The sequence below is a fragment of the Falco naumanni genome, chromosome Z, assembly GCF_017639655.2.
Source record: "Falco naumanni isolate bFalNau1 chromosome Z, bFalNau1.pat, whole genome shotgun sequence".
NCBI classification, from domain to species: Eukaryota; Metazoa; Chordata; class Aves; order Falconiformes; family Falconidae; genus Falco; species Falco naumanni.
The window spans coordinates 82,083,251-82,103,312 of NC_054080.1; the positions used below are offsets into that span (position 1 = coordinate 82,083,251).

The 20,062-nt window shown below is 45.6% G+C and overlaps 1 protein-coding gene across 3 annotated transcripts in view; it reads right to left on the reverse strand.

Moving 5' to 3' along the window:
- Positions 1 to 1,305: 1,305 nt before the first annotated feature.
- The window catches only part of LOC121081609 (lipoxygenase homology domain-containing protein 1-like), a 60,835-nt gene continuing 42,078 nt past the window's right edge, over positions 1,306 to 20,062 (reverse strand). For all 3 annotated transcript variants that reach the window (XM_040580793.1, XM_040580794.1, XM_040580796.1), the window contains 5 exons: positions 19,569 to 19,754; positions 7,333 to 7,503; positions 6,096 to 6,234; positions 4,500 to 4,661; positions 1,306 to 1,952 (listed from right to left, as the gene is read on the reverse strand). In XM_040580793.1, the coding sequence (XP_040436727.1) occupies positions 1,472 to 1,952; positions 4,500 to 4,661; positions 6,096 to 6,234; positions 7,333 to 7,503; positions 19,569 to 19,754 (1,139 nt within the window). In that variant the 3' untranslated portion in view covers positions 1,306 to 1,471. The remainder of the gene's footprint in view (positions 1,953 to 4,499; positions 4,662 to 6,095; positions 6,235 to 7,332; positions 7,504 to 19,568; positions 19,755 to 20,062) is intronic.

A 20,062-nucleotide genomic window follows, 5' to 3' on the forward strand; every position in this document is an offset into this window, starting at 1 on the left:
AGAAACTTGCTGTGCTCCAAAACCATCAGTTACCATAAAGGTTTCTAAAATGAATTAGTCTGAGCTATTATTTGTGAGCTGGCACAGCCAGCCTTGAATAAACTCTTCTTGAATCACTCTTCGGTGATGCCTGCTGCAGAAAATAAAGATGCAGCACTTCCCTGGCAGGGCTTGGGTGGGATACAGCAGCTTTCAAATATCCAGGTGCAACTGATGCCCGTAATTCCTGTCTCAGCATCACTAGCCTTTGCTGGGGCCTTCTCTGCCCATGGCCAGGCAGGGATCCAGCTGTGGGACAGTCCTGTCCTGTGGCCAAGCACATCCAGGTCATGTCCCAGGAGAAGCATCAGCCACAGCCCAGGGCGACTGATGGAGTGACTGGGCTCAGTGGATTTAACCTATTCTTGACCCATTTGGTCCTCATTCCCACCAAGTGCTTGTTCGAAACCAGCTGCTGGGAGGGTGAACTAGCTTTTCTTGTGATGACTCAGACACACACCCCTTTCTTCTGTGAAGGGTGTGTCCTGCTGCTTTGCTCCCTGGTGGGCTCCCAAAGTAATAATTTACAAACAGCTTTTCTTGTTGGTACCTGTAGAGCTGTGAGTAGCTGAGAAGAGCTTGTCTGCAGGAGCACTGGCCCAAATTGCAGCTGGGAAATCCCTTCTCCACCACAGAAAAACTCCAAACAGCTATCCTTATTAAAAGAAAAAAATTAAAATGAATGACAGCTGCTGTGAAACAGAGTTGGTATTCAGACCATATAGGGTAAGATTATCCTGAGACAGCTTTGAATATAGTTACCACAGCTTCCTTACAGTGGAATTGATTGTCTAGTAGGTCTTTTGTTCCAGCTGCTGTAACTGTAGATCTCAGCTCTGGGAAGACCTGGACAAATTCAGCCCAAGAGCTGGGAAAGCCCATGGATGGAAAACACCACCCAGATCCCACCCCCTGAGACCTGACTGGGTAAGTACCGGGCCCTTCGTCACCTGCTTTCAATGCAGTGTCTTCTGGAGGTATGCATGTGTGTGTGTGGATATGCACTCTTGCCAAAAGTGAGGAAAACTGGGATCTCCAAGCTCAATTTTCTTAAATATATTGGCTCAATTCTCTTGTCCTTTTGGCTCATCTAAAAGGGGAGCTCATCAGTTGTGGAGGCCAGCAGGCTTTCCCAGCCCTGGCAGGGCAAAGCACTGAAAGCAGAAGGTGACATTTGAGCTGGTAAAGGTTAGTGTATGGCTTTTAATCATAAAGAATTGAGAAATGTATTTATTTCATTCACAATTTTATTTGCGCTCTAAAAAAAGCAGTATTACTTTTACAAAACCTTAACCCAGGAACCACATCTTGCTACTAAAAATCTCTCGATATAAAAGGCAGCATTTTAAAAAGCAAAATGCAATATAAAACAGTACAATGAGAAAAATGCTCATGCAGACCGGACCAAAACCCTCCTGCAGCCCTGCCTTCCTCAGTACCTGGGAAAAAGCTCCCTCCAGATTAACCCATCTCCCCGGTTTTCATCCAGCCACTTCCCGCAGGGAAATATGGTGGTCACGCCAGTTGCCGTGTTGGTGATCTCCACCCGCTCCACCAGCCAGCCTGGCCCCAGACCACTGTTGTCATGCTCAATCCGGACTTTTTTGAGTTCCCCCATGTCCAGCGTTTCCAGGTAAAACCTGCTGGTTTTGCCCCGCTCAAAGAGGTTCCTGAATTTATGCTTCAGCACTCGCTTTCCCGAGTCCCCATTCACCCCAAAGATGGTGATGGACACTTTGGCGTCGGTCCCTGCACCCTTTTCAAAGCCTGTGACCACAATGGTCTCATATTTGACTGGCACCAAGCTCCGGGCTTTGCTGGCAAAACTCTCGATGACCTTGGCACATTCAAAGACTTTGTAGTCCCGCCTCTTGTAACGCAGAGGGATTTTCACATTGCACCTGAAAAAGTATCTGCAGAAGGAAAAGTAGCAGAACGTTAGTGGTGTGGATGGTCACTTCCCTGCATAATCGTTATGCACCGGGCATGCTACTAAATTGGCCAATATTAATGCTTTTTCAGCATTTTTCCATAGATGTGCTAACACTAGAGCTTCTCTCTAGGAAGACAGTGGCAATGGTTGAACATTGAAAAACTGGAAGACCCAACATTTCTCTACACAGCCATAGACATCCTGCACGTGGGAATGTTGGTGTGGGGCACTTGTCACCTCTTTTGCCTATACAATGGCAAGTCCATTTACAGCCCTACCAAGGCAAGAGGAGCAGTCAGCCCAGCACTGGGAGTGTAACTGCTCTGAAAGCAGGGAGATCAGCAATTGCCCTCACTGAGGTACGGTTAAAGTTGTACTAGGAACTAGGAAAAAGGACATGGGAAAAATGGGAGGAGGAGGTTTAAACCCCCTCCCCCATCTTTCCTTATCTAGATCATCCACCCTATCCTTAGCAGGGGAAAAAAAAAACAAAAACAAAAAAGCACAGAAATGATAGGTACCAGATGCCGAAACCCTTGGCTCTGCAGTGCTGCCTCTGGTGATGTGCAGGGACCACATAGCACATCCATAAATTACCGCGTACCTGGCAGCCAGCCAGAGGCTGGAGCACTCCACTTTTAATGATGTATTTCATTTCCAATGATGCAGATCATTTCCAAATGAGGTTTTTTTTTTTTTTCCCTCCCTTCCCTGCCTTCAACCAAACTGCAGCAGGTCCTCCTGGAAGGAACATAGCTGGATTGCAGTGCGTGTGTGTAAAATAAACACCTGGAGGAAGGGTTACTGCGATACCAGCAGTACTGCACTTCTTAAGCACTTCCAACACTTTTTTCATTTTCTGCAGCCAAAGTAAAGCACTCCTTTTGCTGGAAAGAAGCTTTGTAAATGAGAAATTCTGGTGGGAGCAAAATTTTAGGCTCAGGGACAGAAAAACTGTATGAGAGGTGGGTGGAGGGGTTGCCTGATGATGCAGTTTTATCTCCTGGGCTACGTAATATCTCATGGTCCAGAGTTATAATGGAGCATGCCAACCTTCACGGGGGGTGGGGGTGGTGGGTAGGGGGGAGGAGGGGAGAAGAAAAAAGACCTTTCTAGCCCTGGGATTTGCAAATAAAATCTGCTGAATACAGACCTTTCACATACTAAGTTCTACTAGTAGAAGGCAAAAATCCCAGTATAATTCAAAACTATTGCTGTGGCAATCCCGTAACTCCGTTAATTTGGTCTTTGGCTTGACTGGGTGCATTTTGGTAGATGCTTGGGATTGGGAATACTTGAAGTGAGAGCTTGCTCTTACAGTGCAGTCTGCTCCATTTGATCATTTGTAGAGAAAACATCGCTGTGAAGTGCTGTGTCTGCAAAGCTGAAGCCCTGCTTCAGTGCAATGACAAGCTGCAGCCTTTACCAACATCTCTTGGCTTCCCTTTTTAATTTGAAACTTTAAAACAACCGGGGGTTTACAAGAAAATCTTTGGCCCCTTCAAAAACACTGTTCAAGCAGTTTCAGCCTGCTCCCAATGAGTTTATTGCATGGATTTGATTGCACAGCTGGACTTTAAGGGTTCCAGGTTTTTCCCCACCAGGAGAAAAGAACGTGTTTTAGTATGTAATTGACTGAGTTTTCATTCAGCAAATATTATTGTGGCTCTTCTACTGGTTGATTAATTTGCTAGGAGAGACTCTCAGCTTCTAAAAAAAACCCCAAACCATTTCAAGGATTTCTTCTTAAGCACTCAATTGTCTCAGCTGGAACAAACTCCTTATAGTTAAACTCTTTAGCAGCAATGGAAATATCACGGAGAAGAAAAATCCTCAATTAACATTGCAGATATTTTCTCTGAAGAGCAAGCTGTTTGTTCTGCAAATGGATGATCTTCTCTGGCTCCTGCATGGTCCCTGTGCTATCTGCTGCCTGTGTCATAAACATCACCCTTCCAAAGATGGGACTTCAGACCAAAATATGTAGGACCTGAAGCTGATATCAGTCATATTTAAATCAGAGTAGCTGAGATGCATGACTGCAGCCTTTCCAGTGCACCTTTTGGGTCATACCAGAAGGATCTCTCATCCAAGCTGGTCTGAATTGGAGGTTCAGGTTTTGTCTTACTCAACTTTTTTCTAGGAGCTCTTTTTACAAGACTTACCTAAAGGCCCGTCTGTGCAGAGCATCCTACAAACCCTTTAAATTTTAGTCTAAGTATTTTCCAAGAGCTGAGACATTAGTTTGTCATAGCTGGGAGATTTACCCAGGCCAACTTGTTTCTAAACTTATCTGCACAGGCAAATGCCCTCTCTAACAACTCAGAAATTGCCCAGGCAAATCAGACAGGGACATTCTGCACCCAACACACCAAAAAGCTTGTCCTTACTTTCAGAAAGTGATTAAGATTTGGTAAGACTTTCTCCTGTTACTTAAGTCTGAAATGCTTTGGGAGGACACAGGCATTGCTGCTCAGCTTCCCTGTGCCCTCCTGGAGCAGCTCGTTGCAGATCAGAAGGCACTTACTTGTTACAAAGCTCCATCTCTGTTATGACAATCTCTTGGACGTGCCAGAAGACGTCATCTTTTGCAGATGACTTCTTCCCATCTTTTGGGCAGTGACCGACGCAGATGGCTGCGATAGCACCAACGTTCTTTGAAGAAAACTGAAATGTGTCTGTTGTTCCCCTAGAGGAAACGGAGCAGCTTCAGTTAGTATCTTTATGGCTGGCAGTGACTTGTCTCTTATGGACATTAAGTAATTTGCACACAGCTATGGAAGATAGAAGATAAGCCTTCATTTAAAGTCATTTGATCTGACCTACAATCATTCAACACAAAGTATAATTTCCATATTTAAATGTAGTATTTTCTCTGATTTGGGGCAACACTTTAAATTGTTGCCACTAGGACTTTCCAGGATAGACTTGAGCTGTTCCACACACAAAATCAATTTGCCTCATTATAGATAAAGCTAAAGAATGACTAATTCCCCCTCTGGCACTTATTCATTCATTCTTGACAGATACTGTATCTGTTACACATCTACCCACCACAGCTGTTTTGAATTTGCTTCCTGAAGCTCATCTTGAAAAAAAATTGTAAAGAAACAATAGGTCTCTGTCAAACCCTTAGCTGGCTCCCTGTCACGTGTCCTGTGTATCTGTTATCTCTTCCAACTGATCCTTATTCCCATCTGCCTACAAGGATGAACTGTGACTAGTGCTTTGGACAGTAGTGTCTTTAACTCCACTAGGAGCTTAAGATCATGAGGAAGCTCCTTCCGATCTCCCATGTTCCACGTGAAACCTCAGCCATTCAGACCAGAGTCCACAGCTGTAATTTCACCTTTCTTTACAGAGCTGCAAGAAAAACCTTTCCTCCTTGCAGAACAACAGAACACCAGCAGTGTCTGTGGCTTTGAAAAGGTTCCCATCTCCTAAGGGCGTGCTGTGTCCTTAAACAAAGCAGAAAACCTGTCCCACATGGGAGAAGGAACCTGCCCCACATTACATAGATGTGCCTCCAGCTTGTCTGTGCACGAGGCTGATCGTCGGCTTTCCTCACGCGACAGTGATCTTTCAGCCTCAGCGCCCTCCCCCCCCCCCCTGCCCCCCCCCCCCCCCCCCCCCCCCCCCCCCCCAGATTCATCTGGAAAGTCAGATCTGAGCAGCTCCGACAACATTTAGCCTCCAACTATTTTTACATTCTCTCTGATTCCCGCTGCCAGTGAGATGCTGTAAAGGGAACTAAAACCACCTCCAGCTTCCTTCTGCTCCTCCTAGCTCAAAAATACACAGCCTCCCCAGAGGCTTGCCAGAAGCTCATTTGTATGTATTAATACAAAAGGACACAGACACGGACGGACACACACACACATATTATCTACATTTCCTTTCACCAAATGCCTTTTCCCCATAATTTTTGAACCTGCTCTGTGTCTGCCCATCAGCACCTAATTTTGCATCTTCGTTTGACCCCAAATGGGAAACCATCAGGCTTTTTGGAAGAGGGATGAGAAACAGCCCAGCGCAAACACAGCTCTGTAAACCACCCTGGAGAAGAGGTGGAAGACACGCAGGTGGTGGGGAGCTCCTCTGGCCCTCCAGCCTGTCCCACTACCTTTCAAATCTCCTTTTCTTGGTGGAGTTTTCCATCAGGAATTCTTTTGAGCGGCCCATCTTTCCTTCTAAGATGATCCAGATGTTTTCTTTCGTTTCTGCATCCTCTCTGTCGCTTGTTACAGTGGCAATCTCATAGGCTTTAAAGCATGATTAACACACACGTTAAACAGAAAAGGAAGAGCAGATGGCCAGAAAGATCTCTTCATTTGACTGTCACTTTGCTTGAAAACTCTCTTCCTAATATTTATTACAGCACACAAGAAAGCATTTGCAAAATTAGGATGGATCTGTATTGAAATTTGTGGGACTTTTGACTTCTACGTAATTTGGATGTCATGCATGGGTAGAGTACACAAAAAATATGAGTACTGCTCAATCAGCTACCAAGAGTAGATGGAGCTGCTCTTGATCAAGCTGTGCCCAGCTCCCTGCTGTGCTAAGCACTCCCTTTTTAACACAGCCCAAATCCTATAGCTTTTGTGCCACCGTTCCTAACAGGGACAGTGAGGGTATCCACACACCCGACAGGATGTCCTCAGGTGCTGTGGTGGCGTGCGAGTACCCAGAATGGCAACAACAAGGCTGATTTTTTGCAAGGGGCAGAGTGAAATCACACTGCAGTGATGGATTATCGACTCTCCTGCAAAAGAGCACTGCGGTGCAGGAGTTCTTGAGATGCACTTTGCATATCATCAGTGTGGTTAAATAACTCTTGCTCACTCACCACGTTAGACACTAGTGTAATTACCTTGGACGCAGTGGAATTACCCAGAGCAGACCCAGGGCTATGGGGTGTTAAGCTCAGCTGTCACATTCATCTGGGATACTTGAGCTAGTCGCCCAGAACATGTTAAGGAGGAAGCTGGAGCAATGTTACTTACAAAGCTTTAAGGATTGAACTTATTTTCCACCTCAATAACTCAAGACCATTATTTCTAATGGGCCCGTAGCCATGTGTCCTTATGGCTTACTGCTGGATTGAACTGCTGCAGATGAGCCCTTCTTAGGTTTCAACCCAGAATGGGACCTTTTTCTTCCTCATAAATCCTGATTTGTTTCTTATCACAACACTGTGCTTTTGAACTAAAGAGTACCTTAAATCATCAAACCCTTGCAGCCTGCAAATACAAATGCCTATTGCATGGGAACCCTTAGTGGGGCAGCTTGCAGGAGATGTGGTCCTCTGAGGTCCCTCAGCAAATGCCACAAGTAACTCTAAGTAAATCCAAACTTACTGGTCCGTTCCTTCAGTTCCAGGATGTCATTATTGGCGCAAGCCAGTTCCCTTATGAGCTGCCCATCGTCTTCATCTTTAGCCAGCCAGCGATCACACTGGAAGCGAAATGTCTTGTCCATGGCGGAGTCCGTCACATCGATGTATTCCAAGTGCCAGCCCGGTGCAATTCCTAGTAAAACAACAAAATAAAAAAGATTTGGGTATTTTCACACAGCTTGGGTAAGGAGGTGAGATACCTCAGATTGGTAGCACACAGATTGAAATTATTGCTAGAAATTATTGGTATTTGCTTCAGATAACGTCACCAGTGAACATGATGTTCTGATACCAAAAGCCATGTTGACTTGCTCAAGACCATGATCTGATCCCCCTTCTAGAGTCAGGCCGTGCTTTACGGAATCGCTGGCTTCTGATCAGATAGAAGGGTGTTGGAGCATGGTCCTGGAGAAGCTAGATTTCAGGCTTTCTGGGCAAGGCACCATTGCTTGTCCTTGCCCAGCACTTCGCACAAGATGGGGCTTCAGCATACAAGTAACAGCAGCAGTGAGCAGGGACGGCCAGGTGTCCCCTGCCGACATACCACGCAGGAACCGTCCCAGGAAGAAGCACTGCTGTGGTCTGGGGACAACAAAACCTTACAAAGCCCCAGGGAAATCAGGGCCCTGCAGAACAGTTTACCAGAGCCAGAAGCATGAAATCTCCTGGAAATCAGAGGATTTGGGGGCAAGACTTAAGGGAGCAGCTGATTCCTCCTTCCGTTTTAAGGGAAACATGAAAACTTAAAGCCAAAAGAAAGATAAGCGTTCATGTTCCACCTAACCCGCACCCCACCACCACATGTGTCTGTAGCTATTAAAAAACACATAGCAGTGTATACATGGTTTGTGGTGATTGCTTCAGGTTTTGGGGCAGCTAGCTGGCCACGAGCTGTAGGGTTTCACATCTTTCTCTATTGCCTGTATTACCCCCAGACCCTTCACATTCAGATTTGAAAGTCAGAAAGTACATTACAGCTTGCTCCTTTGGCCCTGCCAGGTAGCACATGCAAGGGAATTATCCATGCTGTCCTGACTTTGCCAAGCAACCAGGGCAAATTCACTAGTGCTGTGACTGGACATGAGCACAGGACAGACTAAAGTGATGGATGCTCCAGCTGGGACCACCGAATCACCTAAGTTTTGCCTTGGGGCCTTCTGAGGAGTCATAGCTCCCTTTTATTTTTCTACTTCCTTTTTTTTTTTAAATGGAAACCAACTTGAAAATGAAGAAAAGGGCATTTGGGAACATTTTCCTGATTTTTTTTTTTTTTTGAAATAGAAAAAGGCCTTGTTGAGCTCGGGGGCTACAGGAGATTCTGACAGTTCTACTTACAAGGCCTGTTATTAGTCAGACAAAGCAAGGTTATGTTCATGACAAGAGATCTCTGCTGACTTATTAGTTACATCCCAGAGACGTTAAACAGCTCTTGCTCTTCCAGGAACTCACTGCAATGTGCCTATGTCCTTAGTCTGCAAATATTAATCTTCTTTAGCCCTGAAAAGAAAATTGTGGCACCATTTTGAGCTATGTCAGCAAGCCACCCTGCTCCTGTGGACTGCGATCCCTCCGCACCATGTGTTGTCAGTTCTCTACCAGCCTCACAGCCATTCTTGTCTTGTACTTTGGCTTCCTGAACCTTCATCAAGCTAGGGAAACATCCCCTACAAAGCACAGACCTCAACCAAAGACACCACTTGCCCCTTGTATTTCGGGGGCACAGAACTGCAAAATCATTGTGGCTGGAAGGGACCTCTGGAGAACATTTAGTCCAACTCCCTGCTTAGAGCAAGCTCACCTAGAGCAGGTTGCTCAGGGCTCTGTCCAGTCACAGTTTGAGTATCTCCAAGGATGAAGATTCCACAGCCTCTCTGGGCAACCTGTGCCAGAGTTTGATTACCCAAGCAGAGAAAAAAGCTTTTATTCTTACGTTTAAATGGAGTTTCCTGTATTTCAGTTTGTGCCCATTGCCTCTTGTCCTGTCGCTGGGCACTGGTAAGGACAGTCTGGCTCCATCTTCTTTACTTTCTCCCATCAGCTACTTGTACACATTGTGGGGCAACCCCAAGCACAAATACAGCTGGGCAGAGAATGGATTGAGAGCGGCCCTGAGGAGAAGGACTTGGGGGTATTGGTGGACGAGAAGTTCAACATGACCCAGCAGTGTGTGCTCACAGCCCACAAAGCCAGCTGGGTGTCCTGGGCTGCATCACCAACACCGTGGCCAGTAGGGCAAGGGAGGTGGTTCTCGCCCTCTGCTCTGCTCTAGAGAGACCCCCCCTGCCGTGCTGCTTCCAGCTCTGGGGCCCCAACAGAAGAAGGTCATGGACCTCTTGCAGTGGGTCCAGAGGAGGCCACAAATACAATCAGAGGCTGGAGCACCTCTGCTGTGAGAGGCTGAGAGAGCTGGGGTGGCTCAGCCTGGAGAAGAGGAGGCTCCGGGGAGACCTTATGGTGTCCTTCCAGCACTGAGAGGGGGCTTAGGAGAAAGATGGGAACAGAGTTTTTAGCAGGGCCTGTCACGACAGGACAAGGGGGATGGTTTTAAACTCAAAGAGGGGAGATTCAGGCTAGATAGAAGAAAGAAATGTTTTATTATGAGGATGGTGAGACACTGGCACAGGCGGCCCAGAGAGGTGCCCGATGGCCCATCCCTGGGAACATCCAAGGCCAGGCTGGACGGGCTCTGAGCAACCTGATCCAGCTGAAGGTGTCCCTGCCCATGGCAGGGGGCTGGACTAGATGATCTTTGAAGGTCCCTTAAAACCCAAAATGTTCTGTGATTCTATGACAAAACCCCCTGAGCCTTGTCTTCTTCAAGCTGAACAGTCCCAGCTGTCTCAGCTTCTCATATGACAGATGCTCCAATTCCTTAATCATCTTTGTAGCCCTTCACTGGGTTCTCCCCAGTACATCCTTGTCTCTCTTGAACTGGGAGGACAGTACCATGTGCCAATGACAGGACCTGTGCAAATACTGCAGGTGCAGCACCCAGGCAGGGGAGCTGGACGCACTACCCAAACATGCAAGACCTCCTCCAAGCTCCAGCATCAGGACAAAGGTACTAAGCAGGGGTTTGGGGGTTGATGGCATGCGGTACCCTCAAAGATCCTCACCAGTTTACTGCCTCCTGGGCAGATCTTCTCAAATTCCCCAGGGTTTCCACTGTGCTCTAACTGGAGCAACTTGCTCTTGGGGCTCTTTGGAAATTTATTTTAAATATGTTGGCAGTGTCAGCTGTTAATCTTTTTGGCAGGCTTATTTCCATTGAAGTTCAATGAACATCACTGCAGGATATTCAGGAGGCTGCTCCGGTTCCATCAAAACTTTAGTTAAAACAGTACAGGATGAAAGCAAGCAAACATCCCATCTTGCTCCAGCAAGAGAGATCAATGACTGCAGGCTGTGCTAGAATAAATCGGTGATCTGAGTCCCGTTGCCAGCAGCGAACAGCATGACTGGGACAGGATCAGTGCTAAGCAGCAGTATCAGAGAAGAGACTGAATGAGATGCACATACCCTCCTCCCTCTTCCCCAGCCTGGTCCCAGCAGCTACTCAGTGGGAGAGCTGCAACAAAAACCTGCTCTTTCATCACAGGGAGAGATGGGCCAGAGCTGCCTTTCCAGCACATGTTGGAGTTGAGGGCAAAGCAAGCACAAAGTGCAGCTTTTCCTGGCATTCCCTACAAAAAAAAAACAAACAAAAAACCCACACCCACCCACCCCACCCCCCATTTATCACCTCTGGACTGTTTAAAAAGCAAGCCCTGGGCTGTCTCAAGAGAATGACACTGAAAAACAAATGCCAACAGGGTGTCCCTTGCAGCACAAGGGTACCTCAAATCAAGGAGCTGCCTGGTGACTTTTAGAAAAATGGTGTTACTGGCCCAAAGCATCCTCCTGCCTGCTTTAAAGAAAAAAAAAATTCTCTTAAAACCTATTAGAATTCATCTTTCTTTTTTCCTGTTTTCCTTCCTGATGGTTAGCAACATAGATTAGGAGACCTGGAAGCTGTAGAAGTATCCTATGTTACTTTTCATTTCTCAAGAGAAATTATTCACCCCAGGTGAATGCTGTGCGGGCTACATCGTCCTACATTGCTGATGTCCCCTGGTGCTAGAAGTGGTGTCACATCAAGAGTTTCACCACCCCAGCATTAAACCCCATTTAAATGAAAATGGAAACATTGGTTCAGGGTTGACTAAATTATTCTGCTTTACCAGACAAGGTATTGTTTTTCTCTTGTTTCAGGCTGGGAAAAGATACACTTAATTTCTTTTTGCATTGATCTGGGAAAAAAAAAAAAAAAGAAATCTAGTAATGGACGAAGTCTAAACATGAGATTTCCCCTCCACTGAGCTCTGTGTGTTGGGGAACACATCAGTGGAAGGAGAAGAAACCACATTTGGAGAACTACTTTTCAGGTCAGGAAATTCTGGTTTCAGGATATTGCTCTGCTTACACCTTCCGTTCCTGTGTGGCTTTTGCAGAGCAACGGGCTCAGAGGCATGACAGCACCTAAGGAGGAAAAGGAAAAGAAAATACATCCCATATGGATGTAACCCGAGAGGCATTAAACCCTCAGCACAAGCTGGTTTATGGAGTGGGCATCGGTGAAGGAGTGAGGAAGAAGAGCCAGAAAGGTGGTGTGGATGTATCAGTGCAGAAGGACTTTCCTAGGTCCTGTCCACTGTTCTCACAGCCTGGGCATGCAGGAGAAATGGAAGCATCTCTGCAGCAATGGCTCATCAGCCTTTTCCCTGGATACTGTCAGGTGGTGGATCCTGATCCACTGTGAAATCCACAGCTGCTCCATCGCTCAACTTTTGGTGCTTGCAGAAAAGCCAGAGCAGATCTGGTTTTATCCCACTGACACCCTGACCAACAGTACCAGGGCAGCAAGGGCTCATGAACAAATCAACTACATGAATGCCCTGGAGAGCATCATGGGCTTTGCTGCAGTGACCCCGGTACAAACCAGGACCGCTACATTTGTCTCCATTACTGCTTTGGGCCAGAAGGGAAGAAAAAACACGGCTGAGCAGTTCCTGCTTCATTATGCAGGTTTCAGTCTTTAAAATAGCCTGGCCACCACTGTGCCTTTGTGAAGATCCCCTATCACCATAACAAGTGTTCAATGTTTGTAACAAGAGGTACCTCACTCCAGGCCTGTTTTGCTGCCATTGAAACCCCCAGCAGCCAACTTGCCCTAATAAAACCCGTGGCTATGCCACGTAGGCTCCTTAATGGTCCGCAGCTGGAAGCGGCATTTTCAATAGCATGCAAAACATTTCAAATGTAATTAGAGGAGGAGAAGAGCTTTGGGGAAAACAGAATCACTTTGCTTGCTTGACTCTGCATAATACGGTGTCATGTAGGGAAATGTATTCTTTTCCCCAAGTACCCTTAGCCAAAAGAGCAGTTATTTATTCCATTTATCCTCCTTTCCAAAAGGGCCCAAGCTGACAACTGGGTGATGCTGGGCCAGTACCCTCTGTATTTGATATATATGAAAGCCTTCACAGGACCATCCTGTCTTTTTCCCAGGCGATGCTCACAGTCTGTGCTTGCCTGATGTTGGACAGGTTGGATGGTAAGCTCTTTGTCATCCACATCTGCAGTGATTAGTGCAATCGAGTCTGACTTTAGAAGTAGTAGATGTAACATGAATAATGACGTTACTGCTTCATTTAACCAAAATCCCAACTTGCAGCACCAGAATTTTCCTTTGCCCCTCTTGGGAAAACTCACCGCTTGCCCCAGCGTGAATATTCAACCCTTAAATTTTAAGCTATTCGGACACATGCAGAAACATGGGAGAAAAAGAATGAGGATGAACTGGGTCTGGTGGGTTCACCACTCACCAGGCAACTGTCTCCTGACCTTGCTTTAGTGAGTATTAACCATGCCTCGCAAAGCGAGAGCTGGTGGGATTAAATCCTTGCTGACAGAACTACATCCAGCCCTGGATACACACATGACCATGGAAGTTAAACTGCCTCCACAATTTGTACTCGTATCTAGCACTGTTCCTCTCTATTTCTTGCCTTTCTGTAGCAAATATGCTTTGGCTCATGTTTTTTGCAAGCAGTTGATGCCCAATCAAGGATAATAGTTGTCATTACTGGTGCTTATGTTCCCACAGGAGTAAAAGAAAAATCCTGCTTGGGACATTGACTGCTCAGGGGCCAGTGAAGAATTGCTGCTGCCCAGCCATTCACAACAATCAAACAGCACTGCTCACCCCCTAATCACTTTTTTTTTTTTTTAATCGTCACATTTTCTGAAACGTAGAGCAATGACCATTGCAAAGGCAGTTCACCAGCCTTGTGTCCTCTGACATTATTTATCCCCTGCCTAGTTAGATGACCACTCATCCCTAAACCCCACCACACGAGACAGAAAGGGGTGGGAGTTTTGATAGCAGCATCAGATCGCTAGAAAGGGAGCATTAATTGTGAGGTGTTAAAATTGTAGCACATATCTTGGCATCAGTACATTGCAAAACACTTTAAGAAGGTGAATAATTTTTATCCCTAATTTACATAATTGAAAATGAAGTACAGGGATGTGATTTACACAAGGTCATTCAGCAAGCCAGCGGCAGATTAAAAATAGATACATTTTGTGTAACTTTCCTTTAGGATCATGTTAGTTCACACCACAACATTTCTCATCAGAACAGACAGGCAATGCAAAACCTCTCACAACCTTTGACAAAGCAAAAGCTTAACACTTGGGACAGTTTTAGAAAACAGGTCCCCTGCCCCTCACACCCTGTTGTCCATGCAACTTGTTCAGTCCAAGATTTGACTGAGGTCAAACCCACCCATAAATGACTCTCAGACAAAAAAGCACCCCACATATTGCATAGAAACTACTACACTTAACAGCTCAGAGAGAAGATTTAGCAGTTTCTCAGCTGATATTCTTGCAATTGAAGTGTGTTCTGTGTTTTATTGAGGCATACTTGATGCAAAAGAATTTAACAAGGATGCAGGATAATTTGTTCCCAAGAGGAGCAAAGAAACCTTGTAGAAAATAAGCTTTTGCAGAATTGCTAATTCTACAGCTATATCTGGCCTTTTGGGCTCTTTCCACTCTGTGGTGAAGGGTTCTGCAGTTACAGATTGGGAAGATATACATGATTGTGCAAGGTCAACGCTGAAGTCTTCGGCTTCTCTCCAAGCGATTGTGCAAGGTCAACGCTGAAGTCTTCGGCTTCTCTCCAAGCTTGCTGTTTTATTTGCTCACTTCGTTTTGGGGTTTTTTTTTTTTTCCTATTTTATGTCATTTCTGGGCTGTGAGATCTTTGCAGTGCCGTCTGCTTGTGCCGTGATGCCTGTAGCACATCTTTGTGATAGGACTGTTGAGCATAAGGAAAACACCCTCCGTAGAAGAGAGAGGAAGGCGCATGGCATGTGAGGAGGGCCCTGGGGGTCAGTACTGGGGTCTCTCGAGGGGCTGAAGCCAGATTTGGGCAATCTGAAGGACTAAGCAGCCATAGCATGGTTGCTGGTGTGCTACACTGGCCTGCAGCGTGCATGCCCATTTGTGCCTTGTCTAAGGTGTTGACTCCAATCCATCCAGAAAGAATCAGGAGTTGACATTGTCTTCTTCTGTACAGAGCCATCAACAGAACAGGGGGAGATGATGGACTCTCCTCTCCTTGGGCAGTTCTGCACACTCGTTTCTCTTCCTCTCACTTTTTATTTAAAGCAGAAACTATTCAACAAATCCACCACGTGTATTGACAGAGTTTATGAGGCAGCAGTCAAGCGCTGAGAAGAGGGTTTAAAAACACCCTCCTCAAGTCTGAGAGCTGAGCACATCCTTACAAAGGGCTAAAAAGGCAGATCTTTAGGTTTATTCTAATAATTTATGGCCTACAGGTGCCCAAAAGCTTTGGAATCATGTCCATGAGTTGCAGAAACATCTCTCTGGAAAAGCCTTGTGCTGTGGGCTTAAGGTCTGGGCAATTCAAGATAAGATCCAAGATACTGCTCCTTAAAAAGGTAGTTCCTCCAGAAGAAGAAAAAGAAAAACAAGGGTATGCTGATGTTTTTGACTTGGGTCCAGATCAAGAAAGGGGGATAAGATACTTTCTCCATTGGAAGAGCCCGTCAAAAGGAGTCACTGGGGCAGTTAGCCTGCTTAAAACTCAATTAGACAATGTCGTAGCAGTTGGTGTAATTGAGAAGAGGGCCCTGCTGAGGCAAAGAAGAAGTTGGGCTGTGCAACCTTGTTATTTACCTCAGTCTTTGCTCCTGTAATAACACAGAAAAGTCTGGTTTATCCATAATTAGACTCTTCCTGGCTCCCCTTGGCTGATGGCAACCGAGATAAGAAGCTGAGATTAATGACTTCAGAAAGACTGCTTATCATCGGGGTTCAAATCTGCTTGGGCAGATGATGCAGCTAAATCCAGATTCCACATATCTCCTTGTTGCAAGGAGAAAAAGGCAACAAAAAAAGAAGGGGTGGGGGGTGAGTGGGGAGGGGAAATAAGCTTTTTCTGGGTAAATAATTCCATTGCTGAAGATACTGAGAAACTTTAAGCCATTCTTCCAGAATGGTGATTTAGCCCTTAAACGGGAGAAAAAAAAATGAGGCCTATATTTAGAAAGCCAGCATTTCTCCAGCCCTACAGATACTGATCTTGCATAAATGTAGAAGAAATGAACTGAGATATGAGGAAATACATTGTGCCTATCTGAGATCAGGAGATGGGGAGTCTGGAAACGATTAAATTTGCTCAGAGAGTCTAAATATATTGGGTCGAACATCAGTATGTCAAACTAAATAGGGGAAAGATAAAAAGGCATGGAGCAAAACTTAAAACTAAATTCATTCACAGCAATTAATTGTTACCAGACTCTCGCTGGTGAGCTCTAAACACCTAAAAAACTGAGGAATAAGTTCCTTGACATGGTATTGTGAAGTATGAGCACCAACTTCTTCCCTAATCAATTTTACTGAAGTCAGAGGAATTAGATGGGGGCTTCATTCCTCCTTTATATTTCCTACAGAGGTGTTACTCAGCAGTTTTTGTGGGGAAAATGTCATTCAAAGTGGGACCATAAAACTGACATGCTTTTCCAGAGAAGGCAAGGACAGTGTCTGTGATTTGAAGATGAGCAACAGGGTAGACCAGTGTGAGACTGAGTCTTCCATAGACCATTGGCAGGGAACCGTTTAGTCCAAAAAAGAAAAAAAAAAAAAAAAAGGAAAGAATGATGAACATCTGATGCCTGAAATGGTAAATACAAGCACGTTTTTCCTCAGTACCCGAAGTTCCCCAAGCATCTGACAAAAACCATACACGACCCTTGATCCCTGACCCCACTATTCTTTTCCAAAAAAAATGGAGCCAGGAATTTCTAACCAGTGGCACAGCCAATTTATATAAATTATATAGAAAGCAAGTATATATGCAAAGGAGAGCTACAGCTCGGGATCCCAGCAGTAATAAATACTCTACCCACCCAACAAACTGTCATGCTGCGTTGTGTGAAGTTTTAGATAGGATATGCCTTTCACATGACTAATGCAGGAACAATGAAGGCAGCATATGTTCTGATTTAAACTACAGTTGTCCTTCTTTCTGGGAGGAAAAACAAGTACATTTTTGCTGAACAAAACCTGAATGTGTTGTTTGTCCAAGGCTTAACCCTGCAGCCAGTGAGGTCTCATAAAGCCTTATTAACTCTTACTTATAAACGCAAACCAGTGTACGAGGGAAATAAGGAATGAGAATATAAGGTTGCTATGTGTATTAATATTTCAGGTTCTGGACACATGGTTTACTATTTTAGCTGACCTATGGTGGCTATCTGGGTACATGCTTTTAGCCCACAGCAAATTTAAACTAATTGAGCCTATTTACTGCTTAGCCTAAGGCTAAACTCTGTCACTTTGTCACTAACGAAGAGCATGTAGATAGCCATTACCATAACTCAGCTGCAAGGTGGTAACTCCCCAGTCTGTATCAGTATCATCAGTGGCATGGGGAAGGTGAACCATGATTACTTGTGCAAGAAGGAAAAGGCAGCAAAGCTGCCTGGATTAATGGGGATTTGCTTGTCCTGTCATGCAGCACAGAGCAGACCCATGGGATGCTGTGGGTGCTAAATGCCTCCTGTAGAGTCTGGACCAGCACTTAAATGAGAAATTTCACTTATGGACAAGAATAGTACTCACGTCAGGAGATGCCCTGAGCTACATATAGTAAGATGCAGAGGACTGGGGGAAGATTACACACGCTCACTCAGTTCCTCCTCTTCCTCAGGCATCCAATGCTGCTGCTGTTGGAAACGGCTGCCAGGCTTGACTGACCCCGATCCAGTTCTCATTTTCCTACACTCCAGCCTGTTCGCGTGCCTGCGCCCTAAGGATCAGCTCTCATCTGGTGGGTGTATTTCATTCTGTTTGCATGACCGATCACTGGGAAGCCACAATGCTTGAGGAAAATGTTCTTCTTGTAGACATCTTAGATGGTAATATATCTGAAAATGAATCTGCAAGTCCATGTTGATTCCTTGCTGCTCTCAAAAGAACATCTGAACCACCCTTGCCAACAGCAGATCAACTCTATTATCAGATCAACTATTAACTATTTTATTTTACATATTACTATGTAATATATTGTGGTTTATATGTTATATTATATATTATATACTGTATATACTAGATGTAATATAATATATAGTGTATACAATACAATAATATTATATATATTAACTATCTATTATCTATTAATTAACAGATAATTACCAGATTAACTACAACTCTACTGGGTATTCCGATAGCCCTTTCCATCTCTGCATCCGAACTGTAGATTCAAAAAATAAGTTTTTTTGGCAACTAATACCAGCTAAAAGCATCTCCCTTACTGTGCTCAGCACCATCTACATAATATGATACTTACAGAGGTTAATCAGCTAAATTGTCCTGTGTTTTGGGAGTGATAAATACAAACCCAAAGCTCTCAGTGGCTGGGAATAAATGACTGTACTAGGTGAATGGTTGTATTTCCCATATTTCACAACAGGCAAGGGCTACAGTAAGATTATTCCTTTTTTTCTTTTTTCTTTTTTTTTTAATAAAAATAAGTAGGCAAACTTCCAATGGGAGACTCTGACCCAGAGGTAACGTCTTTTATTAATATTGCATGAGATGCAGCCTTCCCCATCTGCCACAACTTGGAGAAGTCAAGGAGACAATGGCCAGCATGTGTCCATGCTGACATATAACCCCAGCCAAGCCATAAACCATCAGTCCCAGTAAAACCATGTAAAGGCTGGGTCGTGCTGCTGCCAATCCTCCCAGGACTTTGACAAACACTACTGTCCAAACTGCCTCGTTAATACTGATGCGGGTGGGTCTATCTAACTAGTGCCATCAAGCATCGCCCTTGGGCTGCAGCGATGGCCAGCCAGTAGCCATCAAGTCATTGTCAGCGCAAGATCATCTCTTTTAGATGGAGATGGGATAAGATGTCATCACAGCAGGGGGAGTGACGCATTTATTACAAGGTGCTGCTTGGTGCCTGGATAACAACACAAATGACTGTGACAGTGGTACTGAGTGCTGCTCTGCTGTTTGTGAAACCACTTAGGGTGTCCGGCAGCAGGGAAATGTCAGAATCTCTCTTTGCAGGGCACCGCACACTCACTGGCTGAAGTAGTGATTTTAATAAAGACAGACACAGATCTTTATTCCTGTCTTCTACAGCTCACTATGTTATGCCAGCCTGCATTACCCCATGTGTCAGTGTCGGAGGGATAGCATTAAATTGCTAGGAAAGTGCCATACTGGCCTGTGAAAAAGTTATTGCATTAATGGAGCTGGAGTGTTGGGATAACCGGCTGGGTGGCTGTGCTTTGGAGGAGCTATCATCCTGCATGCAGCCACATGCAGCGGTGGCTATAAGCTCAGGCTGAAGCTGGGGCCACACTGGAGCTGATGCTACACCAGCTTGCAGGGAAAACACGGTGTCCTGCGTGAAGGGGGTATGTCTAGACAGGTGAGCTGGGACACCAGATCCAGGTAAAACCCTTGAGATGATGCAGCCTGTGGCAGAGCTGCCAACAGTGCCCTCAGCCTGCCCTGTGTCCATGGATCAGGATGCCTTTCCTCGAGTGAAAATGTTGGCCCGACCTCTCCCACCCCCCCACCCCCCCCAGTCACTGCCCTGACCTTTGTTGTCGTGCCAGATCCGCACTTTGCAGAGATCTCCCAGGCTCAGCATGTCCGAGAAGCTGAATTCATCCATCTGGTTCCTCTCGAACTTGTTAGACTTGTTGGACTCCTTCAGAGCCAGGGTCCCGCTGTCCCCATTCTCCCCAAACAGGATCAAGGATACGTTGGCATCGGTGCCTGCTCCTGGAAGGAAAGAGCACAGCACATCGTCAGAAGCTAGCCTGATATACAGGGGTGACCCCCAGCCTCCAGTGGCATGGAAATGGAGGCAGCAAAGGCAGGCTGGGAGAGGCTGCAGTGATGCTCAGGTTTCTCTGGGCACAGGCCATGAATTTCAGCGCAGAATTCTGCAGGGAGGACACCCCATGGTAGCTAGCACACCAGCCCTTCCAGCCTGTCCCCAAAATACAGCTGCGTTTCGCCCTTGCATTCAAGGTACGGTGACTGTGAGGCCAGCAGTACTAGTGGGAAGCAGGAACATCTGCTCCTAA